The sequence below is a fragment of the Sapajus apella genome, unplaced genomic scaffold, assembly GCF_009761245.1.
Source record: "Sapajus apella isolate SASKATOON/1434 unplaced genomic scaffold, GSC_monkey_1.0 scaffold150, whole genome shotgun sequence".
Classification (NCBI taxonomy): Eukaryota; Metazoa; Chordata; class Mammalia; order Primates; family Cebidae; genus Sapajus; species Sapajus apella.
In genome coordinates this window covers 501726-520077 of record NW_022437090.1, presented here as the reverse complement: position 1 = coordinate 520077, position 18352 = coordinate 501726, and the positions used below count along the sequence as shown (strand labels likewise).

The following is an 18352-nucleotide window of genomic DNA, read 5'->3' as shown; positions in this document are numbered from 1 at the left end:
ACACAATGTGTGATCTTTTGCAACTGACTTATTTCAATTAACATAATGTTTTCAAGGTTCCTCCACGTTGTAGTGTGAGCCAGAATTTCCTTTACGGCTTGATAATATCCGGTTGTTATTACTCTATCGATACACCACATTTATTCATTAATCACATATTGGATTATTTATCCTTTGGCTTTTATAAATAATGCTGCTATGAACCTTCATGTACAAGGTTTTGTGGGGATGTGTTTTCTTGAGTATACACCCAGGAGTGGAACTACTAGGTCACATTAACAGTTTAACTCTGAAAAATTGTCAGATTGTATTCCACACCAACTGTACCAGTTTACATTCCTACCAGCAATGTACAAGGGTTTCAGTATCCTCTACAACTTCACCAACACTTGTCTGTTTTTTTATTACAGTCATCCTACTGGGTATAAAGTGGCATCACACTGTGGTTTTGTTTTGTGATTTCCCTGATACCTAAAGATGTTGAGCATCTTTTTATGTTGAATTAACCATTTGCAATTCATCTTTAGAGACATGTCTACTGAAATTCTTTGTCCATTTTTAAATTAAGTTCATTTAATTGTGTCCTAAGAATTATTTTATGGGTATCAGACCCTCCTTTGACAAATGATTTCTAACTATTTTCTCTTGTTCTATGGATTGTCTCACAAATCCAGTTTTTATTTAGTTATGCTTTTGAGTTATAGCAAGTCTTAATTACCTAGTCACTGTCAATGAACATGTACAGCTTCTGTAATTATGCAAACCTTTATTTTGTACAGGTTATATTTATTGAAGCATAATTTCAATCTGCTAAGTCTAATAAAAATTCAAGCTTATATTTTTTTTGTTTTTCCTTTTTTTCACTTCAAACTATGCTGTTTTTCCTTTTTTTTCTAGCAATCCATTTTTATTTTATTATTGTTGGTCTGTGACAAATTAAACTAGTCCTTTAGCACAGGTAGTTTGAAAAGCAGTGGGCCAGTATGTTTTAGACTTGGAATGTTGCGCCCAAGGCTGAGTACATCTAACATTGTTTTTCTAGTGCCAATACCTTCCTTAGCCTGACTTTGATAGTATTCATACAGAAGTATCTTACCAATATCCTTCCCTTTACAGCTCGGAGCCGAGAGATTCTAAGAAAGCTATGAACCTAAGGTTCTGCATCTAGATCCATTTTATTTCTTACCTGAGAGTATCAACCAGTCGTCTTGCAATGCGCTTTCTTCTCTTCAATCTGAAAACCCAGATTCTACTTATCCCACAGACTGCAGGTTCTGGTACATCTGAACATTGCCAAGCCCTAGGACATTCTTTAGAGTTTGGGGATTGCATACCAGTTGGTTCAGACAGGACACGAAAGGCCTGCAATGATATACAGAAGCATCTACAGCTAACAGCACAGATGAGCTCACAATGCTTTAAAAAAAAAATTCCTTAAACAAGTATCAAAAATTTAACTTTTATCTCCACCAAAAATGTTAATATTTTATATTTCTTAAATTCTTATCCATTTAGTCACACAATGCTTTATAAAAAATAGTTGAGACATTCACACATTCTAGTGCATCCCATACCATTATGAAACTTTCCCCTTTAACTTAAGCAATTGTTAAGCATTAGACTCTTCCTTTAATAAAGTATATAAACCTCTCTTTCTCTCCATCCTAAAATGTATATATGACAACCTAAAAAAACCAGTAACACTAAAGATTTATATCTATTAACTATGAAGTTTGGTTGGCATTTCAAGTTTCTTAAACATTTTTATTTTGAAATAGATTCATAAGAAGTTAAAAAAACACTACAGACGACCATGTATCCTTCCCTGAGTTATCCCCAATTATTACATCTTCCATAACTGGTATAATACCAAAACCATGAAATTAACATTGGTATAATGTGTGTGTATCATTCCATGACATTTAATCATACCTATATATTCATTCAACTATTATCACAATTAAAGTACAGAACTATTGAGTCACCACAAGTATCTTCTTGCTCATTATAGTCACATCCACACGATCCCCCTCTCCCATCCCCAATCCCTGACAACCACCAATTTATTCTCCATGACTATAATGAGAATGTTATGTTAAACAAATGAAATCATACACCATATGATCTCTTGAGATTGGCTTTTTTCCACTCAGCATAATGCCTTTGAGACTCGTAAATCAATTCTTTGTTCGTTTTTGCCACTCAGTAATATTCTATCATATGGATGTATCATAGCTTGTTTATCATTCACCTAAAGCATTTAAGGACACTTTGGTTGCTACCAGGTTTTGGCTATTACTAATAAAGCTGCTATTAACATTCTTGCATTCTTGTATAGGTTTTTGTGTGTACATCAGTTTTCATCTGTTTTTGTTAAATGCCCAAGAGAAAAACGGCTGGATCATATGGTAAATATAGTTTTTTGTTTTGTTTTAATTTTTTTTTTTAAGAGACAAAGTCTCACTCTGTTGTCCAGGCTGAGATGCAGTGGTACAATCTCAGCTCATTGCAACCTCCACCTCCTGGGTTCAAGCAATTCTCTGGCCTCAGCCACCCAAGTAGCTGGGATTAAGGCATGCACCACCACGCCCAGCTAATTCATTTGTTTTTAGTAGAGACTGGGTTTCGCCATGTTGGTCAGGTTGGTCTTGAACCCGACCTCAAGTGATCCGCCTGCCTCAGCCTCCCAAAAGGCTAGGATTATAGGCGTGAACCACTGTGCCTGGTCTATGTTTAGTTTTTTAAGAAACTTCAAAACTTTTTCTAGAGTGGCTATAACATTTTACATTTCTAATGACAATTTGTGTGAAAGCTCTAGTTTCCCCATATCCCTACCAGCATTTGGTATTGTCTCAATTTTTTATGTACTATATCTGTTCTGATAGGTATTTAGTTTTTAATTAACAACAAGAAAACATTGTTTCTGACCTGAGAGTAGAAGAGAAGAGTTAGCTGGCTGTATCTTGCCTATTAACAGGCACAAGAGTCTACTTCTTTGAGATCAAAGAAGGAAAAAGCCTTTTAAATAAATACACAAAGATGTAAACTGTAAAATTTGTAATACTAAAGGGAGAAAAAAGTACAGAGCTTTTGTAGGTGACAGAAATTATCAGCTTTAAATAAACTGGTATAAGATATTTTATGTAAGCCTCATGAGAACCATAAAGCAAAAACCTACAGTAGATATATAAAAGATAAATCAAAGCATACCACTACAGAAAAGCATCAAATCACAAAGGAAGACCACAAGAGAGTAACAAAGGAATATATATAAAACAACCAGAAAACAAAATGGCAATAGTAAATCTCTATTTATCAATAATTTCTTTTTTTTTTTTTTTGAGACGGAGTTTCACTCTTGTTACCCAGGCTGGAGTGCAATGGCGCGATCTCGGCTCACCGCAACCTCCGCCTCCCGGGTTTAGGCAATTCTCCTGCCTCAGCCTCCCGAGTAGCTGGGACTACAGGCGTGCGCCACCATGCCCAGCTAAATTTTGTAGTTTTAGTAGAGACGGGGTTTCACCATGTTGACCAGGATGGTCTCGATCTCTTGACCTCGTGATCCACCCGACTCGGCCTCCCAAAGTGCTGGGATTACAGGCTTGAGCCACCGCGCCCGGCCTATCAATAATTTCTTTAAATGAAAATGGATTATATTTGCCAATCAAAAGACACAGAGTGGCTAAATGGATTAAAAAACACAAGACTGAACTATATACTGCCTACAGAAGATTCACTTCACCTTTAAAGATACACACAGACTGGAAGTGAAGGGTCAGAAAAATATACTCCATGCAAATGGAAACCAAAAGAACAGGAAGTACCTACTCTTAAATCATACAAAATAGACTTTAAGTCCAAAACCATCACAAGAGACAAAGAAAGTAATTACATAATAAAAGGGTCAATTCATTAAGAAGATAAAACAGTTATAAATATATATCCACCTAACATTGGAGCACCGAAATATATAAAGGAAATATTTGGGAATCTGAAAGAATAAATAACATAAAATAGTAAGGGACTTCAATATCCCACTTTCAACAACAGATACATCATCCAGATAGAAAATCATTAAGAAAATGCTGAACTTTTTTTTCCTTTCTTAAGAGACAGGGTCTTACTTGCCCTGACCAGAGTGCAGTTGTGCGATCATAGCACGCTGCAGCCTTGAAGTCCTGGGCTCAAGCGATCTTCCTGCCTTAGCCTCCCAAGTACCTATGACTACAGGCATGTCCTGTGTGGCTCATTTTTTTGTAAAGACAGGGTCTCACTATGTTGCACAGCCTGTTTGTAAACTACTAGCCTCAAGCGATCCTCCTGTCTCAACCTCCCAAGTGTTGGGATTATAGGTGTGAGCCACGAAGTCCAGCCAGGAAACACTCAACTACACTTCAGACCTAATGGACCTAACAGACATACATACAGTATTTCATCCATTCGCAGCAGAATGCACATTCTTTTGAAATGCACACAGAACCTTCACAACAGTATAAAATTAGAGATCAATGACAGGAGAAAAAGTGGAAAACTGACAAATGTGAAACTTAAACCACACGCTCCTGAACAACCAATAGAGCAAAGAAAAGGGAAACTGACAAATTTCTTGAGACAAATGAAAATGGAAACACAACATACCAAAACGAATGGGGTGCAGCAAAAGCAGTTCTACATAAAAAAGATCTCAAATAACCTAACATTACAACTCAAAGAATTAGAAAAAGAATAAAGCCCAAAGTCAGTAGAAGGAAAAAAATAAAAATCAGTGGAGATAAACTGGGGGCTTGAAAAATAGAAAATATCAACAAAATTTATCTTTTGAAAGGTAATAAAATTGACAAACCTTTAGCTAGACTAAGAAAAAAAGACTCAACAGAATCACAAATAAAAGAGGAGACATTACAACTGATATCACAGAAGAACAAAGGATCGTAAGAGACCATGAATAATTATAAACCAACAAATTAGGTAATGTACAAGAAATATATAAATTCTAAGAAATAGATGAATAAAAACCTACCTATATCAAATCATGAAGAAAGAGAAAATCTCAACAAACCAATAAAAAGGAGATCAATTTAAAAAAATAACTTGCATCATAGGAAAGCCTCATCTGTGATGATGTCACTGTTAAATTCTACCAGGTATTTAAAGAATACTAATCCTTCTCAAACTCTTCCAAAAAACTGAAGAAGAATACCCTCAAAGTCATTTTACAAGGCCAGAATTAATTCGATAGCCAGAAAAGGAAGTTACAAGAAAAGTTACCTCCCAATATCCCTGATAAACAGATGCAAACTAGCACATTAAAAGAATAGTACACCATGATCCAGTGGACTTTATCCCTTGATGCAAGGATGGCTCAACACATGCATATCAGTGTACTACATCATATTAACAGAATGAAGGACAAAACATCTCAATACAGAAAAGGCATTCGACATCCTTTCAGGATAAAAACTCTCAATAAATTAGATATACATGGAATGTACCTCAATATACTAAAGGTCATATATCACAAGCTCACAGCTAACATCATATAAGCAATGAAAAGTTGAAAGCTTTTCCTCTTAGATCAGGAACAAGACAACGGTGCTAATTCTCATAATTTCTACTCTACATAGTTCTGGAATTCCTCACCAGAGCAATTAGGAAGAAAAAAAAGAAATAAAGGTGTTCAAATTGAAAGGAAAAAGTTAAGTAGTCTGTCTGCAAATGACATGAACTTAAACCCGAAAGACTCCACCAAAATAACTATCAGAAAAAACAAAATCAGCAAAGGTGCAGGATACAAAATCAACATAAAAAGTCAGTAGAATTTCTATACAGGAACAACAAACTACAAACTAAAAAAAGAAATCAAGAAGACAATCCATTTACAACAGCATTAAAAAAAACCACTTATGAATAAATTTAACTAAGGAGGTGAAAGATCCATACACTGAAAACTAGAAAACACTGATGAAAGAAGCTGAAGAATGTCCACATAAAGGGAAGGATACCCAGTGTTCGTGGCTTGGAAGATTTTATATTGTTAAAAAGTCCATACTACCCAAAGCAATCTACAAATGCAACATAATCCCTTTCAAAATTCCAAAATCATTTTTCACAAAAATATACAAAAAGAGTGCTAACATCCTATAGAACCATAAAAGATTACAGATAGCCAAAGTAATCTAGACAAAAAGAGTAAAGCTGAAGGTCATTACACTCCTACTGGTATTAAAACAGACATAGCAATCAATGGAACAAAACAGATAAAATAAAATCAGGCATTTAGAGTCAACTGGACTCTGACAAACATGCCAAGAACAAACAATGGGGCAAGGGCAGTCTCTTTGATAAATGATGTTGGGAAAAATGAATATCCAAAAACAGAAGAATAAAATTGGAGCCTTATCTTACACCACATAGAAAAATCAACTCAAAATGAATTAAAAACTTAAAATGAGGGACCTCAAATTGTAAAACTATAATGAAAAAAACAAGAAAAAAGCTTGACATTGGTCTGGGCCAATAATGTGGCTACGATCCCAATAGCATTGGCAATAAAAGAATAAAAAAAAGTGACGTCAAACTGAAAAGTTTCTGCATAGCACAAAGTGGGGAAAGAAAACCAACCAACCTACTGATTGATTGGAAAAAAATATTTGCATATACAACAGGGAATACATATCCAAAATACATAAATAACTCAATAGCAAGAAAACAAATACCTGAATAGATATTTCTGAAAAGACGTAAAAATGAAGAACAGACATGAAAAAATGCTCACTCATCATGACTATCCATCAGGGAAATGGACCTCACATCTGTCAGAATGATTACTATAAAAATACAACTACCATTTGCAGCAATCTCACTTCTGAGTGTATATACAAAGGAACTGAAATCAGTATGTCAAAGAGAAATCTGTACTCCCATGTTCATGGCAGCATTATTCATAGCCAAGATATAGAATCAACCTAAGTGTCCATCAGTGGATGAATAAAGAAAATGTGGTATATATACACATGGAATACCATTCAGCCTCTCAAGAAAGGAAATCCTGACATTTGCAACATGAATGAACCTGGAGGACATTATGCTAAGTGAAATTAGCTAGGCAAGAAAGAAAAATAGTGCAAGATCTCACTTACATATGTAATCTACAAAAGTTGACTTGAGAGCAGAGAGTAGAATGGTGGTTGCCAGAGGCTGGGGCAGTGAGAGATGGGAGAAATGGGAAATGTTGGTAAAGGGTCAAAGTTTCAAGATGAATAAGTTCTGCAGATCTATTGTGCGGCATGATGACTATAGCTAATATATGCTTAAAAATTGCTAGGAGAGATCTAAATGTTCTCATCACAGTAAGTTGATAAGTATGTGAGGTGATAGATATGCTAGCTTGATTTAGTCATTTTGCAATGTCTACCTGTATCAAAATATCACATTGTACACTGTAAATAACTGCAATTTTTATTTGTCAGTTATACCTTAATAAAGCTAACAGGAAAGGAAAAGGCCAAATTGATCACTTATACTGGCAAAAATGCAAACAGGCTGCTTCTCTCTCCCAGCTTCTAGTAACACAAGGAGAAACCATATGTCTTCTAGAAAATTGCTAATTAGTACCTAAATTAGAATGTAATTAAGGGATAAGTAATGACTACTTTGCCAAAAATATTAACCTTCACTAAGCCACATTTTTAAAAACTTAAGTCTATAGATCTGCTTACTTAAAATCACTATACTTTATAGTTCAGCTGTGAAAATGACTACACGAATTAAGACTGGCTTACCTATTCTGTTTATATAAAGCAAAATTCCAAATATTAAAAATAAATAACTTCAGTTGTCCACATGGTCAAGGATATATCAGTAGAAAGAATGTCATTAACGATAGCAATCTTAAATGCTGACAGACTTCTAACTTTTCTCTTTATTTTGCCTGCAAATTATGCCAATAATTTAAATGAAATATACCATACCTGTTTGATGGGTTCTGCAATTAAACACCCAACTACTCTCTTTTCATCAGATATAAAAAGAAAAGTTTTTATTTTGTTTGGACATTTAGGAACAACTTGCTGGAAGCCCAATTCATTATCAACAAGTTCTTGGACATCTTCTACCTAATGATTTTAAAAACCAAAATAGGTGAATGTTTTAAAAAGTACAATAGAAACTATACATATTTATATACACAAAATGTATGATTACTGTTACTTTAGTCCTTAAATTTGTATTTCTTAAATTTATACACCTTCAAAATTATTTCACTATTGATGCATGTAGCTGCTACTGTGGAAACAAGGTTTTAAGAACCTATTTTAAAGATCACTTTTAGCATAAATTCAGACACCTGGGAGGATAAAGAATAGGAAGCGTTAAAACAGATTTGTTTTAGCTTTATTCATTGATCACGGTGGCTAAACATCCAACCTCAGAAACACAGGCCACACTAGTATAAGAAATAGACCCTAGGGGCCATTAATTTCTCAACACTGAAAAGCTTAGTTTACCTTTCACAAGGGAAAGATGAACATATGAACATAAAAGATAAGCTGTGGAGCCTTATCTGCCTTCTTTAATCCTTTTCCTACAATTCTAAGTTTAGTTTTGTATAAATTTCTATGCAAGTATTCATTAAGCACGTGCCCAAGCAAATTATCTGTCAGCAAAGGCAGTTTACACTTCAACATAGGTTGATTTCTTGGGGTTGGGGAAATGCAAGAAATAAAAAGACAATGTTCCATACCTTTTTGATAGCAAAGCTTGGATCACGTGGCAGAACCAACACGATTTTCCCATCCCAAAACTCTGCTACTACACGTTCTTTCTTCCAACCCTGCCAAAGGAAAACAAAAGGGTCACAGTTTAATTTGTGAAGAGAAAAAAAAAAACCAAATTTAAATAATTTGGTGTGGAGAAGACTAAAGGCTAAACAATAACAGATATAAAAGAAGGTAAGATGAAATCCACTAAAAGTAATGTGGAAAGAGAAATAAAAGATGCCTAAGACAAAGTACTTGCCCTCAATAAGCTGACATCCTATCTGGAGACATGTATATGATCTATTATAAAATGAGGTATAGGGGCTGGGTTCACGCCTGTAATCCCAGCACTTTGGGAGGCCAAGGTGGGCAGATTCACTTGAGGTAAGGAGTTCGAGACCAGCAGGCAGGTAGGGGACATTAGAATAAGAAGCCAAATTCCAAGAAAAGGCTAAATAAGTCTTTATATGCCTGTCCCTTATGCTTGACAAGACCACAGATGGGTTCAGTCTTACAACTACTTTAATCCCAATCCCAAGCAAGGTGCCTGGGCATGTGGCCCTAGTGTTTGAATGATACGGAAGTATTACGGGACTTGAAAAGGGTTTAAAAACCTTGGTAAAATGTCAATGAGTATAGTAATGGGAAGGTGATTACCAGCCTTCAGGCTAAGGCAACTAACTGAATAAGCACAAGGGCAGAGAGTGGCAAAAAATCTGGTGTAATTGACTTAAAGATTGGAAGAAATGAGATTGGAATATTAGAAATAAATTTAACAAGATCCATGACAAAACTATAAAATTTTACTTAAGGATATAAAAGATATGACTCAGAGGCATACTAAGTTTCTAAGAATATACTAAGTTTATACAGCAAATACTAAGTTTACATTATAGTATGTACTATACTAAATTTCTAAGGTATACTAAGATATTTTTCCCTACAGAAAATGACAGTTTGACTATAGTTTCAATAAAAATTCTAGTAAGTTTTTTATCTGGGGGGCACTTGACAGGCTCATTTTTTTTTATTTGAAAGAGTAAATGTGCACAAGAAGTCAAGACATTTTTTTACAGAAAAGGATGAAAGGGAACTTACCTAACTAGGCATCCAAATACAGTATGAAGCTACATTTGTAAAAGTATGGCACTGGCACAGGAACAGATGGATGATGTGAAAGTGTCCAATAACAAACCCATTTATATGAGAGAATTTGGTATGCGCTAAAGGTTGCATTGCTAATCAGTGTGGAACATGAACTAGTCAAACAGTACTGTTGGCACACTTTGCAGTCCTTTAGGAAAAATAGAAAGATCCATCTCTAACAGTATGTCTTGAAAAACTTCCAATGGATTAAAATTCTAAACATAAAATTTATAGCTATAAAACTGTTTTTTTAAATATAGGAAAAACTTTTTACTAATTTTGGAAATGAGATGATGTTCCTGACTTAAATCCAGAGGTCACAAGTTACCTAAATATTTGCTTTTCTTTGTAGCAATATACACCATAAAAAGGTTAAAAAAAATCCAAGTAATACTATTTGCTTGTACAGGCAGAAAATATCTCTGAAAGATATATAGATGAACTTTTTAATGATAGATACCTGCAGAGAGGGGCTAAGGGGATTTCTGGAAGGGATATGGAGAAATACTTTACTGGATACACTTTTATATCCTGTGAATTTCGAAACGTGAAAATATTACTATATCAAAAACATAAATTTAAAACTTAAAAAAGGGACAGGGAGAATATATTTGTAAGACAAGAATAATATACAAAATATATAAAGGATAACATGTTCAGTATGTTTCCACAAAAAAGAAAGAAATCTGGCTGGGCGCAATGGCTCACGCCTGTAATCTCAACACTTTGGGAGGCTGAGGTCGGCGCATCATGAGGTCAGGAGTTCAAGACCAGCTTGGCCAACATGGTGAAACCTGTCTCTACTAAAAATACAAAAATTAGCTGAATGTGGTGGCTCATGACTGTAATCCTAGCTACTAGGGAGGCTGAGGCATGAGAATTGCTTGAACCTGGGAGGCAAAGGCTGCAGGGAGGCAGAGGCTCCAATACAGTATAGACAATACTCTGGCTTCATCAGAGAATGCGGCTTACTCCAGCAGCAGGAGCTTAGCACTGGCGAAGGAATGTGTCATATGACAAGGTGGGCAGAAGCCAGATATGAAGAGATCTGCTGGCCACGGTAAGGAGTCTGGGTTTTATTCCTAGTACAAAAGAAAGCTGTCCAAATTGAAGCAGACGATGTCAGGACGTATGTTTTAGAAAGAATTTTCTGGCTGATGGAACAATCAGGTCAGAGAGGGCAAGAATTTAAATATACACATCTACAATTTCTCTAGCATATATTTTATGTGCACATACACAGGAAAGGTTGAGGCCAGATTAAACAGTACCAAACTGCTGGCAGGAACTTTTTCTTTCCAAAAGTATAATCATACTAGATTTATGTTTTAAGACATCATTTCTGGTAGCACTGTGGGAACCCAAAAAGCGAGCTGTTTCTATAAACAGGCTAAAAATATCGCGAAAGTATTAACTATAGCAATAAAAATGGGGAAAAAGAATGTATCTGAGTAGCAGGTACAATCATAAAGATAGGGCCAATGATAGGATGTGTTTGGATTTGAAAGGTGTTTAATAAATGGGTGGGAACTCTCCTCTCAGAAAAAACCTGGAGAAGTCATGGAAAGGCTATTTTTTCTAAAGCTATCTATAAAGAAGACACTATACTAGAAAATGAGATCTCTTTAGGTCTTTAAAGTTTGTATCTCTTGACTGCTCAGCTCTTCTCAGAATGCAGTGCTTACAAAATATTTATCTTATATCAAGATAGTAAGCTTGAAACATCATCTTTAAAAGTTAACTCTTCTGGTCGGGTGGAAAAGAAATGTCTCCTTTAAAGTAGTTTTACTTCTAGAACAAACTGAAAGACTGTCTTTTGGCTCACCACATATTTGATTCCTTCCAGAAATCTATGGTGATGCTGTACATGTTGCATTTCATCTTCAGGGTTGGAAGCAGTATATATCATGCCACAAGACTTACACACAGTGGCCCCAAAATGTTTCTGACCAGCGTCCTGTAATAGGGGAGTAAAAAAAAAAAAAAGCCCATTTAAATATAGCACAGGTAGCTCTAAATTAAGTTCCTATAATCATTCATTCAAATTTCAGCTTATTTATTTTTTTCTGCTGACAAGTAAAAAACTAAATGAAAGTCTGGTCACTATATCCTCCTTCCCACCCCCAGGACAAAATAAAATGAGAAGAGGTCAGTTCAGGTGTGGTGGCTCACGCCTGTAATCCCAGCACTCTGGGAGGCTAAGGTGGGTCAATCACTTGAGCCAAGGAGTTCAAGACCAGCCTGGGCAACAAGGTGGGACTCTACCTCTTTGGGGAAGGAAAAAAAGAAAGAGAAGATACCTAAAAATGCAACAAATTGATGAGAGGCAATTGTTTATTGGAATGGACAGTGTAAAAAACCAGATGCTTTTATTTTTATAAGATTCTTTACTAGACCCATGGTTCTAAGAAGGTATAAGATTAAATCATGGAAATTTAGCTAAAATTAAAAATGGAAGTTTTTAATGAAACAAAGACCTCAAAAAGCCTTATTTCAAACACGAAGGGCAAAAACTTTAGGACTTTTAATTACACAATATTTTTCCTTAAGCAGCTAGGAATATTAAACTCTTTAATTCTTAAAGAGTATTAAAGTTATTTGACCCAAGAGTTAACAAAAAATAAAGTTCAGAAAATCACAGTTAAATTCAAGAATATTCAATATCACCACCTACAATTCCCATTCTGTCACATAAAACATTCCTTAATGCCATTGAAAATACTAAGTTCTGGGCTGGGTGTAGTGGCTCACACTTGTAATCCCAGCACTTCAGGAGGTCAAGGAGGGTGGATCACAAGGTCAGGAGTTCAAGACCAGCCTGGCCAATATGGTGACACGCTGTCTCTACCAAAATTAGCTCAGTGTGGTGGCACGTGCCTGTAGTTCCAGCTACTCAGGAGGCTGGGGCAGGAGAATCACTTGAACCTGGGAGGCAGAGGTTACAGTAAGCCAAGATCACGTCACTGAACTCTGGCCTGGGCAACAAAGTGAGACTTCATCTCAAAAATGAAAAGCAAAAAACAAAAAAGAAAACACCAAGTTCTGAATTGTCTAATACAGGAGTTGGCAAGCTTTTTCTGTAAAGGGCTAGATAGGAGCAGCTTTGTTTTGACTTTACTCACAATGACGAGCTGGTCTTTTGTTTTTTTACTTGTATCTCTGATATTAGTATTTTTCTGAATATTGGTCTGTTTCAAGAAGTTGACAGATCCCACAGAAGACTGTTCTTCACCTAAAGATCTTGACACAGAAAATTGATAAATATCATATAAATTTACAATGTTTGTGGTATTACAATGGAAAGAAAGACAACATTTAACAGACTACCTTGCAATTTTTAGTGCTATCTGACATTAACTTGATGAGATAATAGGGACAGGAACAAGAATAAACCTGAGGCCCACTCAGAGAGGGTCAGTAATTTACTCAAGGTAAAGTAACTAGTGAACAGCAGTGTTAACACTCAAATTCTAGTCTTCTGACTCCAAGTCCTAGGGACTTTCTTTTATAATATCAGATGCACACAGATTCACATTTTGGAAATTGACTTCACATTTTAAAAAAAGTTTTTTTTTTTTTTTTTTTAATCAAATCTTAGTACCATATTTACCTATACAGCTATAAAGAAATTCCTGAGCTACTAGAGGAAATAAGTATAATACTGAACTTCACAGATCCACAGGCAATCAGTCACCATATTATAACCTAGCCAACATTTTACCAGAGCAAAGCAGCTACTAAATCTGCCTTTCCTCACACCAAAAGCAGCATCTCACGACTTTGAAATTATTAAAGGGGAAAAAAAAAAACATGTTTAGGCTGGATAGATGTAGTTGAGACAACCTTTAACTATTAGGAAAGAATGTTGAGATTCACTTACAGAGGTTGCAAACTGGTGACCCTCAGGCCAAATCTAGCTAGCAGATATGTTTTGGTTGGCCCATATGGTTATTTAAGACTTTGGGTTAGCTACCAATATTTTATAATCTAGAGATTTCACTTAAAAATGTGTATTTCCAATATTAAGAGAGACATTGAGGGGTGGGCACAATGGCTCACACCTGTCATTCTAGCACTTTGGGAGGCCAAGGTGGGCGGATCATGATGTCAAGAGATCGAGACCATCTTGGCCAACATGGTAAAACCCAAACTTTATCAAAAATACAAAAATTAGCCAGGCATGGTGGCACGCACCTGTAGTCCCAGCTACTTGGGAGGCTGAGGCAGGAAAATCTCTTGAACCTGGGAGGCGGAGGTCGCAGTGAGCCATGATTGTGCCACTACACTCCTGCCTGATGACAGAGCAAGACTCTGTCTCAAAAAAAATAATAATAAAAATAAAATAAACAGATACTGTAAGATCACTAAACCTCTATTCCATCAATGAATCTACTAGTCAGAACTTGGAATAGCACATGCACTTTTAAGTGGGCAATTCTTCAGCTGGCCCTAGTTTTCACCCAGCCTGCTGGTTCTGTAGGTACTGAGTTTGTAACCCTTGCCTTGTAATGAAAAGACCTCGGTTTTCCAGGGACTGAAGGCACAGAAATCCCTAGAAAGTAGAAGCGAATAGTCAAGGAAAAAAAAAAAAAAAAAAAAACAAACCCTAGGGCCCAAAGAAGTTAAAACAATAGGAAAAAAAACCTGACAAAATAAAGTAGGGGGGAAAAAAAAAGTGGAAAAAAAATAAAGCTAATGCTTTGTTGCATTAAGCTAAGTCAAGCTGCCTTATTACCATTTATCTGAAAAGTAGTTTCCAAATTGACTTGACAAATCTATACTAAGAAATACATTTTACATCATGACTAGTACAAACATAAAACCAGTGTCACTAAATATACTTGCTATGTGAGAGATATACTATTCCATTAAAAATAAATGCTAGATATGACATCCTAAACTTATCTAAGAAAACTACTAAAGGGCTGCTACCTGCAGTATGAAAAAGATTTGTCCAAGTCACTGACCCTTTTCACCTTATGCAGCCTTTGCTAAGTAACTCAGCTTTCCCTGACCCTGCATGTGTGACAGCCATCTCTTTGCTTCCATTTTAGCAATTGTAATACTAAACTATACTTGTTTAAATGTATACCCTCCTCTAACCATAACCTCCTTGATAGCAAGACCACATTAATTATCTTCACATCTCTAGGGTTCAGTATAGTTTCAAAAGTACATGATAAATACTCTCTAAATGTTCACTGAATGAGCCTTAAAAACCAAAAAACAAATGTGAGACTAAGCACTTTGAGAATCTGTAATCTACCTGAACAGATTAAATTTCAAGAAATTGCTGATACCTGATGTTTTGGAGTCTACAAAAAGAGCAATTTCATATTATTTAACAAATAGCATCCCACTGTCTTTTTTTTTTTTTTTTTTTTTTTTTTTGAGATAGAGTCTTGCTTAGTCGCCCAGACTGGAGTACAGTGGCATGCTCCTGGCTCACTGCAACCTCTGTCTCGTGAGTTCAAGCTCTTCTCCTGTCTCAGCCTCCCGACTACCTGGGATTACAGGTGAGTCCCATCATGCCCAGCTAATTTTTGTATTTTTAGTAAAGATGAGGTTTCACCAAGTTGGCCAGGCTAGTCTTGAACTTCTGACCTCAGGTGATCCACCAGCCTCGGCCGCCCAAAGTGCTGGAATTACAGGTGTGAGCCACCATGCCCGGCCTGTCTCTTTATGCTAGACTAAATTAGTATACACTTTTATCAGTTAATTGTGGAAGGCTTCTGCTGTGGTTTGAACACGTCCCCCAAAGTTCATGTGTGAAAACTTAATCTCCACTGTAACAAGTTTTGGGAGGTGTTAGCTCATGATGGTTCCACCTTCATAAATGGATTAATGTTGATTATTGAAGGATGTGAGACTGCAAACCAAGCTCTCTTGTTCTGTCATGAACACTCTCTTGTTCTTCTGCTTTCCGCCACGGGATCATGCAGCAAGAAGGCACCCACCAGATGTGGCTGCTTGATGCTGAACTTCTTAGCCTTTAGAACTGTGAGTCAAATAAATTTCAGTTCATTATAAATTACCTAGTCCATGGTATTCTGTGCAGCTCCCATCTTCAATAAAAGGTCATGAAAGATGATAACACAGGCAAGAAATGGGAAGGTGAGAAAAACTAGAAACCAACCTTTGAAGAGAAAAGCTGCCCACCCAACCTAATCACTGAGGCAATTTAAGGTGATGTTCTCTGAGAGTAATGTAATGTAGCCAGGAAGTTCCGTGCTTAATATATGAAGTTATTTATAACCAAATGGGGAGAGAAAGATCAAAGCTAATTAGGAAGAGGATGTTTAGACTCTAAGAAACTACTTTTTCAGAGCTCTGATGCCTCCCCCATCACAGTCTTTAGCTTTGAATAGGATACTGGTAGCTTCAGCTATACCTTATGGTAATGTTAAACTGCTGCAAGTTACTTATTCCTGCAGCCAGATCCCTCATCTACAAAATGGGGTAATGGTGCCTACATCATCAAGTTGTAAATGCTTATTAAGTTTTAGCTATGATTAGTATACTTTCACCCAAGGAAGGCAATATAACCTAATGGACATTTGGTTCAGATACAGATTCTAGTCCCGATCCTAGCCCCTAATAGCTGTGCAACTGTGGCTCAATTACTAACAGTTTCTTAGGCTGAAAATAGAATAACAGTGTCTACCTTCTAAGCTGTTGTGATAATTGAGATAATAGATATAAAAACTACTTATTTTGAGTCAGGTATTATACAATAATGTTAGCAATGATGATTAGTCAAGCCTATGAGGAAGTTTTCCATCTCAAGTTTTTATGATGTTTCTATGAGGGACTGATTTCATTGCTCTATTCTCAAAATTAGTCTCCTATTCCCCTTAGTGAGGAAGAAAAAAAACCTCCCCAAATTAAGTAGCATGAAACTAAAAAAGAGACCCAAAGGACCTATGATTTATAAGGCTTAGACTTTAAAACAATAACAATTCTCACCTTTTTGAACTGACTGAAGATGCATTGAAGATTGGATAGACAGTGGACTTAGGAGAAACTGGTAGGGAAAAAATTGTGATAATGTGTATTACTAAATAAAATCAAAGCTTTAATTTATAAGATTTCAAAGATTAGTAAGACAAAATACTACTTAAAATCAAGACTTAACAAAGAGGCAAAGGTAACTCTGTGGAGAAAAAATAGTCAACAAATGGTGCTGGACCATGTAAATAGACCAATTAAACGTCCATATACAAAAAAAAAAAAAAAATTACACCTATTCAAACCTTAGGTGAAATTAACTCAAAATGGATCACACATCTAAATGTAAAACTATGACCAGGCCTGGTGGCTCATGCCTGTAATCCCAACACTTTAGGAGGCTAAAAGTGGGCGGATAGCCTAAGGCCAGGAATTCAAGACCAGTCTGGGCGATTTAGTAAGACTGCATCTCTACAAAAAAATTAATAATAAAGTAAAAACATAAAACTATAAAACTTCTAAAAAATTAGGAAAAAAACTTCATGAACTTGAAATGTGGTGATAAGTTTTTTCATACAACACCAAAACCACAATACATTTTTTAAAAAATTGGACTTTATCAAAGTTAGATATTTTTCTCTACAAAAAAAATAAATAAATAAGAGAATGAAAAGACAAGCCACAGATTGAGGAGAGAAAATATCTGCAATCATATATCTGATCAAGAACTTATATCCAGAATATATAAAGAAATTTTATGGTATATTGATAGTTCAGTGACAAATGAGAATTACAACTGATACACCCAAAGACATAGATGAATCTTAAATGTATTACTAAGCAAAATAAGCCAGACCCCAAAGGATATATATGTGTAATTTTTTTCTATAGAAATAAAAAGCAAATTAATGGTTGCCGGGGGCTTGGGGAAAGAGTAATTAACAACAAAGTGTAGGCTTAGGGAAATTTTAGGGTGAAGTAACTGTTCTGTATGGTACTGTAATGGCTAATACGTAACTTTATACATTTGATAAATCCCACAGAACTGTAAAAATCACAAAGAATGAACTTCATTTCTTGATTTTTGCTGGAAAAAAAATGAACTTCAATGTACATCAAATTAGAAAAAAATATGTATAAATATCAACCAGGCTATTGAGGCATCCTAAGATGGAATGCAGACAGTAAGAAATGAATCTAACTATGTTAGACCCGTATAGCGTAACAACACTGAAAAAGGTAGTGGGAAAAAGAGAAGCTGTCCTACAACGTTTTGACCAGAAGTAAGATAAAGACTGCACTTAAAATTGCACTCTAGGCAATCCTAGAACTTTGGGAGGCAGAGGCAGGTGGCTCACCTGAGGTCAGGAGTTCAAGACCAGCCTGGCCAACATAGTAAAACCCTGTCTCTACTAAAAAACACAAAAAATTAGCTGGATGTGGTGGCACACGCCTGTAGTACCAGCTACTTGGGAGGCTGAGGCTGGGGAACTGCTTGAATC

The 18352-nt window shown here is 35.8% G+C and overlaps 1 protein-coding gene across 1 annotated transcript in view; it reads right to left on the bottom strand.

Annotated features, from left to right (window-relative positions):
- ESCO2 (establishment of sister chromatid cohesion N-acetyltransferase 2) overlaps window positions 1–18352 on the bottom strand; it is a 29826-nt gene that overhangs the window by 3342 nt on the left and 8132 nt on the right. The window contains exons 5-10 of the mRNA XM_032265410.1: window positions 16869–16926; window positions 13025–13142; window positions 11728–11859; window positions 8741–8830; window positions 7971–8114; window positions 1187–1362 (exon numbers count right to left, since the gene is read on the bottom strand). Coding sequence (XP_032121301.1) covers window positions 1187–1362; window positions 7971–8114; window positions 8741–8830; window positions 11728–11859; window positions 13025–13142; window positions 16869–16926 — 718 coding nt within the window. The remainder of the gene's footprint in view (window positions 1–1186; window positions 1363–7970; window positions 8115–8740; window positions 8831–11727; window positions 11860–13024; window positions 13143–16868; window positions 16927–18352) is intronic.